The sequence below is a fragment of the Physella acuta genome, unplaced genomic scaffold (genome assembly GCF_028476545.2).
Source record: "Physella acuta isolate Inbredline_101_S28 unplaced genomic scaffold, ASM2847654v3 ptg000750l, whole genome shotgun sequence".
In the NCBI taxonomy this organism is placed as follows: domain Eukaryota; kingdom Metazoa; phylum Mollusca; class Gastropoda; family Physidae; genus Physella; species Physella acuta.
The window spans coordinates 364417-379617 of record NW_026732268.1 but is presented as its reverse complement, the minus strand read 5'-3'; the positions used below and the strand labels follow the sequence as shown (position 1 = coordinate 379617).

Sequence of the window (15201 nt, the reverse complement as noted above, 5' to 3'; positions counted from 1 at the left end):
TGTGTGTGTGTGTTGTGTGTGTGTATGTGAAACCCACAATGAATTTAAATGGCGAGTTTTCAAAAAATTATTTGAAACGAGCTGACGCACGACGTAACATACGCCGCCATCTAGTTGTTTTATTTTCTGCTTATTGGCAATACATCATTTGTAAATTCGAGACTACCCCCATCCCCCGCGGCAATAGAGAAGATTGTTTGACTCACGTTCTATCCACAGCTGGATTGGTTCCTCAGTCCCTGAGACGGTCAGTTTCTCGCCGTTACACGAGTACCCTAGCGACAGGACACCTTTGCCCACACTGTTGGCAACTTCGGCGTAGGTGAACGGGTTGTCTGAGTCAGCCATAAACTGTAAGACATGGGTTGTCAGTCAGTCAATATATATCGGGCTACCTACAATGGTATCGGGCTACATACAGTGGTATCGGGCTACTACAACAGTATACAATGCCAGGAGGGGAACTTTTGGAGACTAAAATCAAATGTTGAGTGCAAGAACTAGCAGCAAATGTGCAACCATGAAACACAACAAGAACCTTTTTAAAAGTTGTGTGATATTATAAGATCCTTGTATGCCAAGAAAACAAACCCAGTAGGCGTGTAGTGGACGAATAAAAGTATAACAGAGAGACCGCTGGACAAGAATCATTTCAAACCCATTTTCAAATAGCAAAAGGTTGCGATTACTCTTGTAGCAGTTTTGGACACAAGCACCGGACGTTTAGTGAAGCTCGGGAAGAAAGATGACCTAATTATTAAGTGGTGACCTTTACATCCACCACAACAGCCAGATCAGCAGCAACCAGTTCGCCGGCCCGTTTCATATTTCATTCACAATAAACGAGGCTATCTGCTTTCCGAGACGATCCTTTTGATAAAATTTCATCTGGATTTTGAGAAGAACAGCCACAGAAGAACAACCTCAGAAGAACAACCTCAGAATGCAAAGGGTCCTAACCAAACATCTTGACAAGCTCAAAAAAACAGACGACATCAGCCTCCTCTCACAGACGACATCAGACGACATCAGCCTCCTCTCACAGACGACATCAGACGACATCAGCCTCCTCTCACAGACGACATCAGACGACATCAGCCTCCTCTCACAGACGACATCAGCCTCCTCTCACAGACGACATCAGACGACATCAGCCTCCTCTCACAGACGACATCAGACGACATCAGCCTCCTCTCACAGACGACATCAGACGACATCAGACTCCTCTCACAGACGACATCAGACGACATCAGCCTCCTCTCACAGACGACATCAGACGACATCAGCCTCCTCTCACAGACGACATCAGACGACATCAGACTCCTCTCACAGACGACATCAGACGACATCAGCCTCCTCTCACAGACGACATCAGCCTCCTCTCACAGACGACATCAGACGACATCAGCCTCCTCTCACAGACGACATCAGACGACATCAGCCTCCTCTCACAGACGACATCAGACGACATCAGCCTCCTCTCACAGACGACATCAGACGACATCAGCCTCCTCTCACAGACGACATCAGACGACATCAGCCTCCTCTCACAGACGACATCAGACGACATCAGACTCCTCTCACAGACGACATCAGACGACATCAGCCTCCTCTCACAGACGACATCAGACGACATCAGCCTCCTCTCACAGACGACATCAGCCTCCTCTCACAGACGACATCAGACGACATCAGCCTCCTCTCACAGACGACATCAGACGACATCAGCCTCCTCTCACAGACGACATCAGACGACATCAGCCTCCTCTCACAGACGACATCAGACGACATCAGCCTCCTCTCACAGACGACATCAGCCTCCTCTCACAGACGACATCAGACGACATCAGCCTCCTCTCACAGACGACATCAGACGACATCAGCCTCCTCTCACAGACGACATCAGACGACATCAGCCTCCTCTCACAGACGACATCAGCCTCCTCTCACAGACGACATCAGCCTCCTCTCACAGACGACATCAGACGACATCAGCCTCCTCTCACAGACGACATCAGACGACATCAGCCTCCTCTCACAGACGACACCAGACGACATCAGCCTCCTCTCACAGACGACATCAGCCTCCTCTCACAGACGACATCAGACGACATCAGCCTCCTCTCACAGACGACATCAGACGACATCAGCCTCCTCTCACAGACGACATCAGACGACATCAGCCTCCTCTCACAGACGACATCAGACGACATCAGCCTCCTCTCACAGACGACATCAGCCTCCTCTCACAGACGTCATCAGCCTCCTCTCACAGACGACATCAGCCTCCTCTCACAGACGACATCAGACGACATCAGCCTCCTCTCACAGACGACATCAGACGACATCAGCCTCCTCTCACAGACGACATCAGACGACATCAGCCTCCTCTCACAGACGACATCAGCCTCCTCTCACAGACGACATCAGACGACATCAGCCTCCTCTCACAGACGACATCAGACGACATCAGCCTCCTCTCACAGACGACACCAGACGACATCAGCCTCCTCTCACAGGCGACATCAGCCTCCTCTCACAGACGACATCAGACGACATCAGCCTCCTCTCACAGACGACACCAGACGACATCAGCCTCCTCTCACAGACGACATCAGACGACATCAGCCTCCTCTCACAGACGACATCAGCCTCCTCTCACAGACGACATCAGACGACATCAGCCTCCTCTCACAGACGACATCAGACGACATCAGCCTCCTCTCACAGACGACACCAGACGACATCAGCCTCCTCTCACAGACGTCATCAGCCTCCTCTCACAGACGACATCAGACGACATCAGCCTCCTCTCACAGACGACACCAGACGACATCAGCCTCCTCTCACAGACGACATCAGACGACATCAGCCTCCTCTCACAGACGACATCAGACGACATCAGCCTCCTCTCACAGACGACATCAGACGACATCAGCCTCCTCTCACAGACGACATCAGCCTCCTCTCACAGACGTCATCAGCCTCCTCTCACAGACGTCATCAGCCTCCTCTCACAGACGACATCAGACGACATCAGCCTCCTCTCACAGACGACATCAGACGACATCAGCCTCCTCTCACAGACGTCATCAGCCTCCTCTCACAGACGTCATCAGCCTCCTCTCACAGACGACATCAGACGACATCAGCCTCCTCTCACAGACGACATCAGACGACATCAGCCTCCTCTCACAGACGACATCAGACGACATCAGACTCCTCTCACAGACGACATCAGCCTCCTCTCACAGACGACATCAGACGACATCAGCCTCCTCTCACAGACGACATCAGCCTCCTCTCACAGACGACATCAGACGACATCAGACGACATCAGACGACATCATCCTCCTCTCACAGACGACATCAGACGACATCAGCCTCCTCTCACAGACGACATCAGACGACATCAGCCTCCTCTCACAGACGACACCAGACGACATCAGCCTCCTCTCACAGACGACACCAGACGACATCAGCCTCCTCTCACAGACGACATCAGCCTCCTCTCACAGACGACATCAGACGACATCAGCCTCCTCTCACAGACGACATCAGACGACATCAGCCTCCTCTCACAGACGACACCAGACGACATCAGCCTCCTCTCACAGACGACATCAGACGACATCAGCCTCCTCTCACAGACGACATCAGCCTCCTCTCACAGACGACATCAGCCTCCTCTCACAGACGACATCAGACGACATCAGCCTCCTCTCACAGACGACATCAGCCTCCTCTCACAGACGACATCAGACGACATCAGCCTCCTCTCACAGACGACATCAGACGACATCAGCCTCCTCTCACAGACGACACCAGACGACATCAGCCTCCTCTCACAGACGACATCAGCCTCCTCTCACAGACGACATCAGACGTCATCAGCCTCCTCTCACAGACGACATCAGACGACATCATCCTCCTCTCACAGACGACATCAGCCAAGTATCAAGTCTATCTATCCAAGTATCAAGTCTATCTACCCAAGTATCAAGTCTAGCTACCCAAGTATCAAATCTAGCTACCCAAGTATCAAGTCTAGCTACCAAGGTATGGCATATGTGTACCTGTATCTAGCTTACCTCCCATGGTATCGAAGCTATCTAAGTTAGTATTGAAGTTGTCTACGATGGTATCGAGACTATCAACCATGGTATCGAGGCTATCTAGCATAATATCGAGGTTGATATATCTATCGTGGCTGCTTACCATAGTATTTAGACTAGGACAATTAGCAGCGGAGCCCGCCAGAACAGAATTGGGGACATCAAAACCTCCTGAAGGTAGGTCCATCGTCTGCTTGCTGTCATCTGTATCTGCAAAGTTCAATGGATTTTTTTATGTATACCGTCTATGTATAAAATCTATGTATACCATCTAAGTATACCATCTATGTATACCATCTATGTATACCATCTATGTATACCATCTATGTATACCATCTATGTATGCCATCTATGTATGCCATCTATGTATACCATCTATGTATACCATCTATGTATACCATCTATGTATACCATCTATGTATACCATCTATGTATACCATCTATGTATACCATCTATGTATACCATCTATGAATACCATCTATGTGTACCATCTGTGTATACCATCTGTGTATACCATCAATGTATACCATCTATGTATACCATCTATGTATACCATCTATGTATACCATCTATGTATACCATCTATGTATACCATCTATGTATACCATCTATGAATACCATCTATGTGTACCATCTGTGTATACCATCTATGTATACCATCTATGTATACCATCTATGTATACCATCTATGTTTACCATCTATGTATACCATCTATGTATACCATCTATGTATACCATCTATGTATAACATCTATGTATACCATCTATGTATACCATCTATGTATACCATCTATGTATACCATCTATGTATACCATCTATGTATACCATCTATGTATACCATCTATGTATACCATCTATGTATACCATCTATGTATACCATCTATGTATACCATCTATGTGTACCATCTCTGTGTAACATCTATGTATACCATCTATGTGTACCATCTATGTATACCATCAGATTCCAATCATATTGGTTGATATCAACAGTGGATTATAAATTTTTAACGATGCTACTTTCCAATACGTTGATAGCAAAATGGAGGTTTACCATTGGTTGAATTTTTGACCATGACCTTAGCCAACTTCATGCTAAGGCGGGGGGTGGTGAAGGCGCGTTGGGTTGTGTCATCGTCTGCCGACTTGCTGCCCACGGCCTCTGAGACCGTCCCAAGTGCAGACAGCCCGGCTGTGGCCACTACTCTGTCCTGTCAACAAGAAAATAAAACTTCACTGTCTGCCTCATGTTAGTCTTTTTTTTAGTTTTCTGTCCTGTCAACAAGAAAATAAAACTTCACTGGCTGCCTCATGTTAGTCTTGGTTTCAGTTTTCTGTCCTGTCAACAAGAAAATAAAAATTCAATGTCTGCCTCATGTTAGTCTTTGTTTTAGTTTTCTGTCCTGTCAACAAGAAAATAAAACTTCACTGGCTGCCTCATGTTAGTCTTGGTTTTAGTTTCCTGTCCTGTCAACAAGAAAATAAAACTTCACTGTCTGCCTCATGTTAGTCTTGGTTTTAGTTTTCTGTCCTGTCAACAAGAAAATAAAACTTCACTGTCTGCCTCATGTTAGTCTTGGTTTTAGTTTTCTGTCCTGTCAACAAGAAAATAAAACTTCACTGTCTGCCTCATGTTAGTCTTGGTTTTAGTTTTCTGTCCTGTCAACAAGAAAATAAAACTTCACTGTCTGCCTCATGTTAGTCTTGGTTTTAGTTTTCTGTCCTGTCAACAAGAAAATAAAACTTCACTGTCTGCCTCATGTTAGTCTTGGTTTTAGTTTTCTGTCATGTCAACAAGAAAATAAAACTTCACTGTCTGGCTCATGTTAGTCTTGGTTTTAGTTTTCTGTCCTGTAAACAAGAAAATAAAACTTCACTGTCTGCCTCATGTTAGTCTTGGTTTCAGTTTTCTGTCCTGTCAACAAGAAAATACAACTTCACTGTCTGCCTCATGTTAGTCTTGGTTTCAGTTTTCTGTCCTGTCAACAAGAAAATAAAACTTCACTGTCTGCCTCATGTTAGTCTTGGTTTCAGTTTTCTGTCCTGTCAACAAGAAAATACAACTTCACTGTCTGCCTCATGTTAGTCTTGGTTTCAGTTTTCTGTCCTGTCAACAAGAAAATAAAACTTCACTGTCTGCCTCATGTTAGTCTTGGTTTTAGTTTTCTGTCCTGTCAACAAGAAAATAAAACTTCACTGTCTGCCTCATGTTAGTCTTGGTTTTAGTTTTCTGTCCTGTCAACAAGAAAATAAAACTTCACTGTCTACCTCATGTTAGTCTTGGTTTTAGTTTTCTGTCCTGTCAACAAGAAAATAAAACTTCACTGTCTGCCTCATGTTAGTCTTGGTTTTAGTTTTCTGTCCTGTCAACAAGAAAATAAAACTTCACTGTCTGCCTCATGTTAGTCTTGGTTTCAGTTTTCTGTCTTGTCAACAAGAAAATAAAACTTCACTGTCTGCCTCATGTTAGTCTTGGTTTCAGTTTTCTGTCCTGTCAACAAGAAAATAAAACTTCACTGTCTGCCTCATGTTAGTCTTGGTTTCAGTTTTCTGTCCTGTCAACAAGAAAATAAAACTTCACTGTCTGCCTCATGTTAGTCTTGGTTTTAGTTTTCTGTCCTGTCAACAAGAAAATAAAACTTCACTGTCTGCCTCATGTTAGTCTTGGTTTTAGTTTTCTGTCCTGTCAACAAGAAAATAAAACTTCACTGTCTGCCTCATGTTAGTCTTGGTTTCAGTTTTCTGTCCTGTCAACAAGAAAATAAAACTTCACTGTCTTCCTCATGTTAGTCTTGGTTTTAGTTTTCTGTCCTGTCAACAAGAAAATAAAACTTCACTGTCTGCCTCATGTTAGTCTTGGTTTTAGTTTTCTGTCCTGTCAACAAGAAAATAAAACCACTGTCTGCCTCATGTTAGTCTTGGTTTCAGTTTTCTGTCCTGTCAACAAGAAAATAAAACTTCACTGTCTGCCTCATGTTAGTCTTGGTTTCAGTTTTCTGTCCTGTCAACAAGAAAATAAAACTTCACTGTCTGCCTCATGTTAGTCTTGGTTTTAGTTTTCTGTCCTGTCAACAAGAAAATAAAACTTCACTGTCTGCCTCATGTTAGTCTTGGTTTCAGTTTTCTGTCCAGTCAAAAAGAAAATAAAACTTCACTGTCTGCCTCATGTTAGTCTTGGTTTCAGTTTTCTGTCCTGTCAAAAAGAAAATAAAACTTCACTGTCTGCCTCATGTTAGTCTTGGTTTTAGTTTTCTGTCCTGTCAACAAGAAAATAAAACTTCACTGTCTGCCTCATGTTAGTCTTGGTTTTAGTTTTCTGTCCTGTCAACAAGAAAATAAAACTTCACTGTCTGCCTCATGTTAGTCTTGGTTTTAGTTTTCTGTCCTGTCAACAAGAAAATAAAACTTCACTGTCTGCCTCATGTTAGTCTTGGTTTTAGTTTTCTGTCCTGTCAACAAGAAAATAAAACTTCACTGTCTGCCTCATGTTAGTCTTGGTTTCAGTTTTCTGTCTTGTCAACAAGAAAATAAAACTTCACTGTCTGCCTCATGTTAGTCTTGGTTTCAGTTTTCTGTCCTGTCAACAAGAAAATAAAACTTCACTGTCTGCCTCATGTTAGTCTTGGTTTTAGTTTTCTGTCCTGTCAACAAGAAAATAAAACTTCACTGTCTGCCTCATGTTAGTCTTGGTTTCAGTTTTCTGTCCTGTCAAAAAGAAAATAAAACTTCACTGTCTGCCTCATGTTAGTCTTGGTTTCAGTTTTCTGTCCTGTCAAAAAGAAAATAAAACTTCACTGTCTGCCTCATGTTAGTCTTGGTTTTAGTTTTCTGTCCTGTCAACAAGAAAATAAAACTTCACTGTCTGCCTCATGTTAGTCTTGGTTTCAGTTTTCTGTCCTGTCAACAAGAAAATAAAACTTCACTGTCTGCCTCATGTTAGTCTTGGTTTTAGTTTTCTGTCCTGTCAACAAGAAAATAAAACTTCACTGTCTGCCTCATGTTAGTCTTGGTTTCAGTTTTCTGTCCAGTCAAAAAGAAAATAAAACTTCACTGTCTGCCTCATGTTAGTCTTGGTTTCAGTTTTCTGTCCTGTCAAAAAGAAAATAAAACTTCACTGTCTGCCTCATGTTAGTCTTGGTTTTAGTTTTCTGTCCTGTCAACAAGAAAATAAAACTTCACTGTCTGCCTCATGTTAGTCTTGGTTTTAGTTTTCTGTCCTGTCAACAAGAAAATAAAACTTCACTGTCTGCCTCATGTTAGTCTTGGTTTCAGTTTTCTGTCCTGTCAACAAGAAAATAAAACTTCACTGTCTGCCTCATGTTAGTCTTGGTTTCAGTTTTCTGTCCTGTCAAAAAGAAAATAAAACTTCACTGTCTGCCTCATGTTAGTCTTGGTTTCAGTTTTCTGTCCTGTCAACAAGAAAATAAAACTTCACTGTCTGCCTCATGTTAGTCTTGGTTTCAGTTTTCTGTCCTGTCAACAAGAAAATAAAACTTCACTGTCTGCCTCATGTTAGTCTTGGTTTTAGTTTTCTGTCCTGTCAACAAGAAAATAAAACTTCACTGTCTGCCTCATGTTAGTCTTGGTTTCAGTTTTCTGTCCAGTCAAAAAGAAAATAAAACTTCACTGTCTGCCTCATGTTAGTCTTGGTTTCAGTTTTCTGTCCTGTCAAAAAGAAAATAAAACTTCACTGTCTGCCTCATGTTAGTCTTGGTTTTAGTTTTCTGTCCTGTCAACAAGAAAATAAAACTTCACTGTCTGCCTCATGTTAGTCTTGGTTTTAGTTTTCTGTCCTGTCAACAAGAAAATAAAACTTCACTGTCTGCCTCATGTTAGTCTTGGTTTTAGTTTTCTGTCCTGTCAACAAGAAAATAAAACTTCACTGTCTGCCTCATGTTAGTCTTGGTTTTAGTTTTCTGTCCTGTCAACAAGAAAATAAAACTTCACTGTCTGCCTCATGTTAGTCTTGGTTTCAGTTTTCTGTCGTGTCAACAAGAAAATAAAACTTCACTGTCTTCCTCATGTTAGTCTTGGTTTTAGTTTTCTGTCCTGTCAACAAGAAAATAAAACTTCACTGTCTGCCTCATGTTAGTCTTGGTTTTAGTTTTCTGTCCTGTCAACAAGAAAATAAAACTTCACTGTCTGCCTCATGTTAGTCTTGGTTTCAGTTTTCTGTCCTGTCAACAAGAAAATAAAACTTCACTGTCTGCCTCATGTTAGTCTTGGTTTCAGTTTTCTGTCCTGTCAACAAGAAAATAAAACTTCACTGTCTGCCTCATGTTAGTCTTGGTTTTAGTTTTCTGTCCTGTCAACAAGAAAATAAAACTTCACTGTCTGCCTCATGTTAGTCTTGGTTTCAGTTTTCTGTCCAGTCAAAAAGAAAATAAAACTTCACTGTCTGCCTCATGTTAGTCTTGGTTTCAGTTTTCTGTCCTGTCAAAAAGAAAATAAAACTTCACTGTCTGCCTCATGTTAGTCTTGGTTTTAGTTTTCTGTCCTGTCAACAAGAAAATAAAACTTCACTGTCTGCCTCATGTTAGTCTTGGTTTTAGTTTTCTGTCCTGTCAACAAGAAAATAAAACTTCACTGTCTGCCTCATGTTAGTCTTGGTTTTAGTTTTCTGTCCTGTCAACAAGAAAATAAAACTTCACTGTCTGCCTCATGTTAGTCTTGGTTTTAGTTTTCTGTCCTGTCAACAAGAAAATAAAACTTCACTGTCTGCCTCATGTTAGTCTTGGTTTCAGTTTTCTGTCTTGTCAACAAGAAAATAAAACTTCACTGTCTGCCTCATGTTAGTCTTGGTTTCAGTTTTCTGTCCTGTCAACAAGAAAATAAAACTTCACTGTCTGCCTCATGTTAGTCTTGGTTTTAGTTTTCTGTCCTGTCAACAAGAAAATAAAACTTCACTGTCTGCCTCATGTTAGTCTTGGTTTCAGTTTTCTGTCCTGTCAAAAAGAAAATAAAACTTCACTGTCTGCCTCATGTTAGTCTTGGTTTCAGTTTTCTGTCCTGTCAAAAAGAAAATAAAACTTCACTGTCTGCCTCATGTTAGTCTTGGTTTTAGTTTTCTGTCCTGTCAACAAGAAAATAAAACTTCACTGTCTGCCTCATGTTAGTCTTGGTTTCAGTTTTCTGTCCTGTCAACAAGAAAATAAAACTTCACTGTCTGCCTCATGTTAGTCTTGGTTTTAGTTTTCTGTCCTGTCAACAAGAAAATAAAACTTCACTGTCTGCCTCATGTTAGTCTTGGTTTCAGTTTTCTGTCCAGTCAAAAAGAAACTAAAACTTCACTGTCTGCCTCATGTTAGTCTTGGTTTCAGTTTTCTGTCCTGTCAAAAAGAAAATAAAACTTCACTGTCTGCCTCATGTTAGTCTTGGTTTTAGTTTTCTGTCCTGTCAACAAGAAAATAAAACTTCACTGTCTGCCTCATGTTAGTCTTGGTTTTAGTTTTCTGTCCTGTCAACAAGAAAATAAAACTTCACTGTCTGCCTCATGTTAGTCTTGGTTTCAGTTTTCTGTCCTGTCAACAAGAAAATAAAACTTCACTGTCTGCCTCATGTTAGTCTTGGTTTCAGTTTTCTGTCCTGTCAAAAAGAAAATAAAACTTCACTGTCTGCCTCATGTTAGTCTTGGTTTCAGTTTTCTGTCCTGTCAACAAGAAAATAAAACTTCACTGTCTGCCTCATGTTAGTCTTGGTTTCAGTTTTCTGTCCTGTCAACAAGAAAATAAAACTTCACTGTCTGCCTCATGTTAGTCTTGGTTTTAGTTTTCTGTCCTGTCAACAAGAAAATAAAACTTCACTGTCTGCCTCATGTTAGTCTTGGTTTCAGTTTTCTGTCCAGTCAAAAAGAAAATAAAACTTCACTGTCTGCCTCATGTTAGTCTTGGTTTCAGTTTTCTGTCCTGTCAAAAAGAAAATAAAACTTCACTGTCTGCCTCATGTTAGTCTTGGTTTTAGTTTTCTGTCCTGTCAACAAGAAAATGAAACTTCACTGTCTGCCTCATGTTAGTCTTGGTTTTAGTTTTCTGTCCTGTCAACAAGAAAATAAAACTTCACTGTCTGCCTCATGTTAGTCTTGGTTTTAGTTTTCTGTCCTGTCAACAAGAAAATAAAACTTCACTGTCTGCCTCATGTTAGTCTTGGTTTTAGTTTTCTGTCCTGTCAACAAGAAAATAAAACTTCACTGTCTGCCTCATGTTAGTCTTGGTTTCAGTTTTCTGTCTTGTCAACAAGAAAATAAAACTTCACTGTCTGCCTCATGTTAGTCTTGGTTTCAGTTTTCTGTCCTGTCAACAAGAAAATAAAACTTCACTGTCTGCCTCATGTTAGTCTTGGTTTTAGTTTTCTGTCCTGTCAACAAGAAAATAAAACTTCACTGTCTGCCTCATGTTAGTCTTGGTTTCAGTTTTCTGTCCTGTCAAAAAGAAAATAAAACTTCACTGTCTGCCTCATGTTAGTCTTGGTTTCAGTTTTCTGTCCTGTCAAAAAGAAAATAAAACTTCACTGTCTGCCTCATGTTAGTCTTGGTTTTAGTTTTCTGTCCTGTCAACAAGAAAATAAAACTTCACTGTCTGCCTCATGTTAGTCTTGGTTTTAGTTTTCTGTCCTGTCAACAAGAAAATAAAACTTCACTTTCTGCCTCATGTTAGTCTTGGTTTTAGTTTTCTGTCCTGTCAACAAGAAAATAAAACTTCACTGTCTGCCTCATGTTAGTCTTGGTTTCAGTTTTCTGTCCTGTCAACAAGAAAATAAAACTTCACTGTCTGCCTCATGTTAGTCTTGGTTTCAGTTTTCTGTCCTGTCAACAAGAAAATAAAACTTCACTTTCTGCCTCATGTTAGTCTTGGTTTTAGTTTTCTGTCCTGTCAAAAAGAAAATAAAACTTCACTGTCTGCCTCATGTTAGTCTTGGTTTCAGTTTTCTGTCCTGTCAACAAGAAAATAAAACTTCACTGTCTGCCTCATGTTAGTCTTGGTTTCAGTTTTCTGTCCTGTCAACAAGAAAATAAAACTTCACTGTCTGCCTCATGTTAGTCTTGGTTTTAGTTTTCTGTCCTGTCAACAAGAAAATAAAACTTCACTGTCTGCCTCATGTTAGTCTTGGTTTCAGTTTTCTGTCCTGTCAACAAGAAAATAAAACTTCACTGTCTGCCTCATGTTAGTCTTGGTTTTAGTTTTCTGTCCTGTCAACAAGAAAATAAAACTTCACTGTCTGCCTCATGTTAGTCTTGGTTTTAGTTTTCTGTCCTGTCAACAAGAAAATAAAACTTCACAGTCTGCCTCATGTTAGTCTTGGTTTTAGTTTTCTGTCCTGTCAACAAGAAAATAAAACTTCACTGTCTGCCTCATGTTAGTCTTGGTTTCAGTTTTCTGTCATGTCAACCCTCACAACTTGTGGTCTCACCTTATCCACCCCCCCCCCCCCCCCCCACTCTTACATCCTGGTACAGGTAAAGTAACGGGTGATTTTGAAGACTACGATTATGTAAAACAAAAAGATTTTGTGAACGACGTAGTAAAAAGACGGAACGTGACAGAATGCGAAAGTAAATAAAGATTCACAGCGAACAACTTGTTGTAGAAATGATCACATCTATGTTTATCTATTGAGGTATAGGACTAACAAATTTGACAAATAGAAGAAAAGAATTAATTTAAAATGTTTTTCCAGTCCAACCTACCGTCGCCCTCCTCGCTCGGTCTCGTTCAGCCCTGGCCCTGTTGAGGGGCACCAGGTAAACTTCATAGATGTCGTCTGGGTGCTCGGAGTAGGTCATGACGTCAAACACGCGGTCCTGCAGCGTGAAGTCACCATCACACTTCATCATGTTGATGGCATCTGGGGAGTGGGGGAGTGAGGGGGGGGGGGGGTGTAAAGTCAACATCACACTTCATCATGTTGATGGCATCTGGGGAGTGGGGGAGTGGGGGTGTAAAGTCAACATCACACTTCATCATGTTGATTGTATCGGGGGAGTGGGGGTGGGGGGGGGGGTAAAGTCACCATCACACTTCATCATGTTGATTGTATCGGGGGAGTGGGGGAGTGGGGGTGTAAAGTCAACATCACACTTCATCATGTTGATGGCATCTGGGGAGTGGGGGAGTGGGGGTGTAAAGTCAACATCACACTTCATCATGTTGATGGCATCTGGGGAGTGGGGGAGTGGGGGTGTAAAGTCAACATCACACTTCATCATGTTGATTGTATCGGGGGAGTGGGGGTGGGGGGGGGGGGTAAAGTCACCATCACACTTCATCATGTTGATGGCATTGGGGGAATGGGGGGGGGGGAGAACGATATATCAGTCTTGATGTTTAGACTTACTACTCAATTTTTACCCGTAATGACGAATGTGTACAGTTAACGGCTGAAAAGGGGGAATAAATGACCATTGGATAAACACAAACATGGGATGTTGTAATAGACTGACCAGTGGACAAACATGGGATGTTGTAATACACTGACCAGTGGACAAACACAAACATGGGATGTTGTAATAGACTGACCAGTGGACAAACACAAACATGGGATGTTGTAATAGACTGACCAGTGGACAAACGTGGGATGTTGTAATAGACTGACCAGTGGACAAACATGGGATGTTGTAATAGACTGACCAGTGGACAAACGTGGGATGTTGTAATAGACTGACCAGTGGACAAACATGGGATGTTGTAATAGACTGACCAGTGGACAAACATGGGATGTTGTAATAGACTGACCAGTGGACAAACATGGGATGTTGTAATAGACTGACCAGTGGACAAACATGGGATGTTGTAATAGACTGACCAGTGGACAAACATGGGATGTTGTAATAGACTGACCAGTGGACAAACATGGGATGTTGTAATAGACTGACCAGTGGACAAACACAAACATGGGATGTTGTAATAGACTGACCAGTGGACAAACATGGGATGTTGTAATAGACTGACCAGTGGACAAACATGGGATGTTGTAATAGACTGACCAGTGGACAAACATGGGATGTTGTAATAGACTGACCAGTGGACAAACATGGGATGTTGTAATAGACTGACCAGTGGACAAACATGGGATGTTGTAATAGACTGACCAGTGGACAAACATGGGATGTTGTACTGGATGTCTTGTGATTTCATGACTTTCCTGAAAAGCAAACAGTCGTCAAAAATGTACTGGAACAATTCTCTGTACGTGTCCTTGTCCGCCAGACTACGTAGTAGCTCATGAGCAATGACTCGCGCAGGTCGCGGGTCGGTTCTAGGCAGGAACATTCTGAAAAGATGAAGTCAATCGAGAAAAGAAATATACATCGATATTGCGCTAGCGTTTCCATTCTCATAAAAACTCGGTCTCTCTCTCTCTTTCTCCCTCTCTCCCTCCCTCTCTCTCTGTAAAGATATATATATATATATATATATATATATATATATATATATATATATATATATATATATTTAAGTAAATGTTTATCAAATTTTAAAATATTTCCGAGAAACCCGGAAGTTATCCTTTTTCTTTCTTAACAAACCTTTGAATTTTCATGATTTTATATTATACTAGCAGTATACCCGTGCTCCGTCACGGTGAATCTTTTTAAAATGTATTAACTTAAAAAAAAAATAACACAAACAAAACAGAAGCACAACACAAACACAACACAAACACAACACAACCACAACACAACACAAACACAACACAAACACAACACAAACACAACACAAACACAACACAAACACCGCACAAACACAACACAAACAAAACACATACCGGGACGGCTAGTATTATATAAAATGTTATATCTTCTTGTAGTTTGGTGCAGGTGTCTATAAAAGAGCTTTCTGGTGCGACTGACCAAAACGAATTCTCCTTCGTGCGCAAAAAATACAGACAAAAACGAATGCTCAAAAAAGGACACAAATAATAACTTGAGGGAATTCCTGTTCCCGAATAAAGATGTCTTTTTTTACGTCAAATGTCTTTGATTAAAAATATAATTAGTAAACAGTACGTTCAGTGCATAAAAAAATAAAAGACAGTATCTAAAACACCTTCCACGTTGTACTTGATCAATCCGTGCTAGTTATGTAAGTATT

The 15201-nt window shown here is 41.5% G+C and overlaps 2 protein-coding genes across 2 annotated transcripts in view; both read right to left on the bottom strand.

Moving 5' to 3' along the window:
- The window catches only part of LOC131950297 (polycystin-1-like protein 2), a 42113-nt gene extending 36793 nt beyond the window's left edge, over nt 1-5320 (bottom strand). The window contains exons 1-3 of the mRNA XM_059312403.1: nt 5169-5320; nt 4219-4325; nt 207-351 (exon numbers count right to left, since the gene is read on the bottom strand). Of these exons, the coding sequence (XP_059168386.1) occupies nt 207-351; nt 4219-4325; nt 5169-5208 (292 nt within the window). The 5' untranslated portion in view covers nt 5209-5320. The remainder of the gene's footprint in view (nt 1-206; nt 352-4218; nt 4326-5168) is intronic.
- A 7450-nt stretch (nt 5321-12770) lies between these two features.
- The window catches only part of LOC131950275 (uncharacterized), a 35171-nt gene continuing 32740 nt past the window's right edge, over nt 12771-15201 (bottom strand). Inside the window, exons 12-13 of the mRNA XM_059312356.1 lie at nt 14199-14380; nt 12771-12955 (exon numbers count right to left, since the gene is read on the bottom strand). Of these exons, the coding sequence (XP_059168339.1) occupies nt 12771-12955; nt 14199-14380 (367 nt within the window). The remainder of the gene's footprint in view (nt 12956-14198; nt 14381-15201) is intronic.